Genomic DNA, 6,000 nt, shown 5'->3' on the forward strand with positions numbered 1-6,000 from the left:
TCCTAAGTGCTATTTTTAAGCCTTACCCTTAATTACCATTTCTTTCCTTTCATTTCATAATTACCAGAGTACATGAAAGTAAAATTTATATTCTTAATAAAGTAGCAGACTGTTGTATGTTTCTTCTTCATCTCATTTATACTCAGAGATATCCAGGTCACATGGGGTTGATGGTAGCCTAGTCCTAACAATCTGCTGCCAAGTGTTCTGCCTTGCTTTATCAAATGTGTGAATAATCTAGCTATCCAAGGATGCAAGTGGATTAAGAGGAATGGAAATAAACTGGTCTTGTTGCACAGGGATTTCAAATCGAATGACCAGCATTTTTACAGTCCTGCTTATGTTAAACCAATCAATTTAATGCTTATTCTTACTAGTTAAGCCTGAGTTTCTTGAAAAGGACATTGATTATATTGACATCCATATTGTTATAATGGATGTCATTTCTTAAACATAATAATGACTTACAAATTTTATGCCTATTATTTTATTTAATTCTCAAAACTACCCTATAAGATAGACACTATATTATCCACATTTTAGAGTTGAGAAAAATAAGCTTTAGGTAGGTGAAAAACTGTTCCAAGTAGACTTGGGTAGAAGGTTGAAAATCTTGGATTTGAACTAAAGCCTGTATTTTCAACCACTATATGGCATTGTCTTCCATTTCACCACGGGCTTTGGTAGAAATGTGGGTATGGGGGAAGTTAATGATTCAGGTGTGATCATTTGAGAACATTTCTCTATTAATTAATAATTCAGTAAATTTGGAATAAATTAAAAGGCATCATTAATACCTAGCTCAAAGGGTAAAGAATCTGCCTGTGATGCAGGAGACCAGGGTTCAATCCCTGGGTTGGGAAATTCCTCTGGAGAAGGGAATGGCAATCCACTCCAGTATTCTTGCCTGGAGAACTTCAAGGACAGAGAAGCCTGGCAGGCTACAGTTAGTGGGGTCGCAAAGAGTCAGACACGACTGAGCAACTAACACAATCCCTAGCTTAGCCATCAAACCCAGATATTCAAAATAACCATGACTTACAAAAAAGGTCATTTATTAAAAATATTATACACTCTTCACTATTCTTCTGTGGTTTTGGAAATTTTCTCTCATGGTCAGGCTGGTACAGTTTTTCCCTTAAGTGATTAAGAAGCATCATTCCACTCAATATTATTACCACATATAAAACATGTGAATACATCAGATGATGCTCCATTTGCATCTCAATCAGCATTCTGCAATGAATTAGGGTGTTACTAAACTATGTATAAATAATCAGCTTTCCAAATGTCCTAAGTTCCATTGACATTGAGTTCCTACCATCACCTCTTCAAATTCAGTTTGTTGTTACCTAAAATCCATGTGTGGAATTCTTGGTAGGGTAGTCTGTTCCCAGTTGGTTGTGAAGATTCATAATTTGGAACATTCTAGATATAAAACTGTGTGATACTTTATATTTTTTTCACTTTATGAAACAGGTACCATTGGTTATGTAAAAAAAGCAAAAATTTGGGGAAAAGTTGAAAGAATGAAGCCATATCACAAAATTTGTCCTTTATAAACCTAACAAAAGTAAACAAAAAGATGAAAATTAAATTGTGATTGAAAAAATTTTTTTCAAAGACTACCAAAGAGAGAGAGAGACAGAGTGGGTAACTCAGTCATTGACTTAGAAAGATGTCAGCTATGATCAGCAACAACAGGTAAGAGGATGGAAACCTTGCCTCTAGAACTCTAACCACAACTTCTAGAGAATGAATGTGTAAGTTGACAAAATCTTGAGAGTTTTTGCCTCATTTGGAGAAAAGTGGACCTAATTTACAGGAGGATGGTAGTTTCAATGGCTACAGTTGTAAGATAAATGAAAAAGAGAAGGAGAATAAAAAATATTTTCACTTTAATAGAAGCATGGCTCCACAGCTCCATGATGAAGAACAGTAACGCGAGATTTCTTTAGAAACAATGCTCATAGCATCACTTCCTTTCTTAAAACATCTCTTGGTTCACCAATGTCCAGTTCACTCCAGAAAACAGCTAATTCTTTCCAGTTGTTCTTTTTAGACTTTCTCATTCATCCTTCTCTATTAACACTTACCATATTCTTTTATTTTTTGTAAACTTATGACTTGGGGCTTCCCAGGTAGAGCTAGTGGTAAGGAACCCATATGGTAATGCAGGAGACATAAGAGATGCTGGTTCAATTCCTAAGTGGGGAGGACCCCGTGGAGGAGGGCATGACAACCCACTCCAGTATTCTTGCCTGGAGAATGGCACAGAAAGAGAAGCCTGTCAAGCTATAGTCCATACTGTCACAAAGAGTCAGACATGATTGAAGCAACTTAGCACACACGCACGCACACAAGCTTATGACTTATAAGTAAACTGCAAACTTGACAATTTACAGTTTATATACATTTCTATCACATTACACCATAGATTCCCTGAAATCAAGACATATGCCTTTCATATTTTTATCCTTAAGTGCCAGGTCAGCACTTGAATTATGGTAGACACTCAATACCTATTTACTAAATGAAGTATATCTTTCCTTGAAGTGTATTTTGTTTTGTTAAAGCTTTACAATCTTTTTGATGGAGTCCCTGAAGGCTTGTTTCACTTGCTGATTTCTTAGAGTGTAAATGAAGGGATTTAACAAGGGAGTAATTGAAGTAATGAGCACGGCTATTCCTTTGTTGAAAGCACCTTCTTCTTTTGCAGAAGGATTAATGTACATAAACATGCAGCTGCCATAAGAGAGCGAGATGACAATCATGTGGGAGGAACAAGTGGAAAAAGCCTTTGCCCTTTGCTGAGCAGAAGGAATCCTCAGAATGGTCCTGATAATATATGTATAAGAAAGTGTCACCAGCACCAGAGTAACCACCAAAGTCACAACTGCCAAGGAGATGACCATCAGTTCTAAGAGGCTTGTGTCTGAGCAGGCGAGCTCCAGGAGGGGCCCATAGTCACAGTAATAGTGATTCAGAACATTGGAGGCACAGAAATCCACCTGGCTCATTAAGATGATTGGGGGAAAGATAGCCAGGAATCCCCCTAGCCAGGAGCAGAACACAAGTTGTATGCAGACTCTGCTGTTCATGACGGTCAGGTAGTGCAGGGGTTTGCAGATGGCCACATAGCGGTCATAGGACATAGAAGCCAGGAGGTAAAACTCTGTTGCCCCAAGAAATATAGCAAAAAAATATTGAATCAAGCATCCAGCAAAGCTGATGGCTTTATTTCCTGTTGTCATGCTGGTCAGAAATCTGGGAATAAAAATGGATGTGAAGGAAACTTCTAAGAAGGAGAAATTCCGGAGGAAGAAATACATGGGGGTTTGGAGGTGAGAATCTACTAGAGTGAGAATGATGATAGTCAGATTTCCTAGGACACTTAGCATGTAGATGAGAAACAGAAAGATGAATATCAGTGCCTGGACCTCAGGTTGATTTGTGAGGCCCAACAAAATAAACTCAGTAAATGTTCGGTTTTTCATTGTTGACCTTCAGTAGATCTAAAGGGAATAGGTGAAAATGATGAAAACTAAAGTTTTTTGGGGCTGGGGACATAAAGCTCATTGTAATCAACAGAATCAAATCATATATAACTCTCCATCCAGTTGGGCCAAACCATTGTCCATTGGACTAGACTTGTTCCATGGGAGCCCCCCTGTTGCTCATGTATGACCTTATTCCTAAAGTCTTTGTAATTCCTCAAGTTGATCTATTCCTGCACACATAAGAGAATTATTACAGAATAATTACTTAATTATTTTCAGAAGAATAAATTTTTGTACCCATCTTTTCCTTCCAAAATGTTTACAAGTTCTCCATATTGAAGTCATATTTCTCTGACTCTGTTAATCTCATACTTCTGGGCACTTGGTAGAAATATCTCTGTCTGATTCTATTTTCTGTGCTTCCCTCTCCCCTCTGGTGCTTTCCCTATACTATTTCCCCTTCCCTGTAATATTCCCCCTCCTTGTACTATTTAATGTTTAGATGGATACCTGCCATAGATCCTCATCTCCATTACTATATAAATCTCTGACTTCCCTTGTTCCAGCAACCAATAGAAATTTCCCCAAGTAGATAATTCTGAGGATCTTGATGCATAACTGATATTTCTAGACCCTTCCCCCTTCCCAGGTGGCACATTTGGTAAAGAATCTGCCTGCTCATTGCAAGATACACAAGAGATACGGGTTTGACTCCTGGTATGGGAAGATTCCCCTGGAGTAGAAAATGGCAACCCACTCCAGTATTTTTGCCAGAAAATTCCATGGACAGAGGAGCCTGGTGGGCTACAGTACATGGGGTCACAAAGAGTTGGTCATGATTAAGCATGCACACACCAATTCTTTTGTAGGGTGAATTTGTAACAGTGCTTTAGGACTTAAAGGCCTTTAGTTCAATATTCTATCATTTTATTTTGACTACATGAGCAAGTTTAAGGCATTAATAAATCATATTCATTAGCATTTACTTTTATTTCTCTGCCATTTTCAAAGTCTCCTATACACTGATTTGGACTATATTTCTGAGAATAGAAGTCTTGAGAGATCCACAGACAGCATCTCAGAGTAGATTTTGCTCAAAGCCTCAAAGAGTCCTCAGTGGCAAACCAAGGATGATCAATTTATCATGCTTCAAATTTTCTTGGCATACAGAACCCAGGAAGAGGAACACTCATGTTTCTGACAATGAGTCCTTGTACATAAATTGGTAATCCCCAAGGAAGCAAATTTTACTGGTGGTATCCTGTGTGCCTCTTTAGGTTTTTCTGATTAAGAAGCAGAAACAAGGTAAAATACCACTCTAATTCACATGTGTAAGAGTAAGGAAAATTAGACCCTCACAATCATTTTTGTCAACCTCTCCATTATTCCATATAGCTTTTGGAGGTATTGACCTATATCCTGCTACAACCCTGCCTTCCTTGTCTGTACTAACCTGTGGTCTTTGGAAAATGCTTCATTGTCATCCAGATTTTCACAGTTGGAGGATTTAATCAATCCATATTTATAGAATAATAACATCATTTACTTAAAACTTTCAGTATTCTCACCCTCATTGATCTGATTGACTGTAGTGGGCTGTTTACCTTGTTGTCCCCAAGAGGTAAATCAAAGGTGAGATGTGCCATGTGAGTCTCTGAGTTGTATAAAATTTGGTATTTTTTAAAATTGGCTTCCCATCCACATTCAATTATTCTTTCAATGGAAGTACCCAAGTTTTTAGAGCTTAACTGGGAAGGAAGTGTATTACTTCCATTCTTTGAATCTGAATCAGAATCAAATCACAGTTTCTGAGACATAGAGTCCTTCACATGTATACTAAAAAAAAGAGCAAATAATCACCCCCTTCTCCTGGCAATAATAGAATTAAAAAAGAGGACTTTAATAAGCTGAAAATGTTTCTGTTCTAAGAAAGATTATTGCAGAGTCCTTAGAAGGCAGGATATGGGTGGGCTTCTTTGCAGTTTCTGTGTTCATTAGAGTGACATGGACTTTATTTGCTCTTTTTAGAGCAGGCACATGGGGATCAATTTCTTAAAGAAGTTAAAGATGCCCTGTGGACCCAAGTATAAAAGGTGCAAATAAACCTCAGTTGACAGCTTGGAGAACAAGTTGTAAACATGTGGCTGAGGAGAGAAGTTCCTGAGAGACCATAAGGGTGTCATGAAAGAATCTGCCACAATCATGAGGTTTGTGATGTTGAGAATGATGGAGTGAGAACCCAGGGGATTGGTGCGCCTGCCCGAGTCATTATTCCCATTATTTTTCCCTTTAATAAACTAGTTGGCCAGTGCTCAAACTTGATATAAATGAGTGTCACTTCACAGTGGATTATCATAACCTTGGGGCTTCCCTGGTGGCTCAGTGGTAAAGAACCCATCTGCCAATGCAGGAGATATGGGTTCGATCCTTGGGTTGGGAAGATCCCCTGGAGAAAGAAATGGCAAACCAGTCCAGTATTCTTGTCTGGGAAATCCGATGG

The 6,000-nt window shown here is 38.2% G+C and overlaps 1 protein-coding gene across 1 annotated transcript; it reads right to left on the bottom strand.

Moving 5' to 3' along the window:
• Nucleotides 1-2,570: 2,570 nt before the first annotated feature.
• Nucleotides 2,571-3,497, bottom strand: LOC139183142 (olfactory receptor 6C4). Its single transcript, XM_070789541.1, has one exon. It carries the CDS (start codon nt 3,495-3,497, stop codon nt 2,571-2,573), a length of 927 nt encoding a protein of 308 aa, XP_070645642.1.
• Between the last annotated feature and the right edge of the window lie 2,503 nt (nt 3,498-6,000).

Source organism: Bos indicus, chromosome 5 (genome assembly GCF_029378745.1).
Source record: "Bos indicus isolate NIAB-ARS_2022 breed Sahiwal x Tharparkar chromosome 5, NIAB-ARS_B.indTharparkar_mat_pri_1.0, whole genome shotgun sequence".
NCBI lineage: Eukaryota > Metazoa > Chordata > Mammalia > Artiodactyla > Bovidae > Bos > Bos indicus.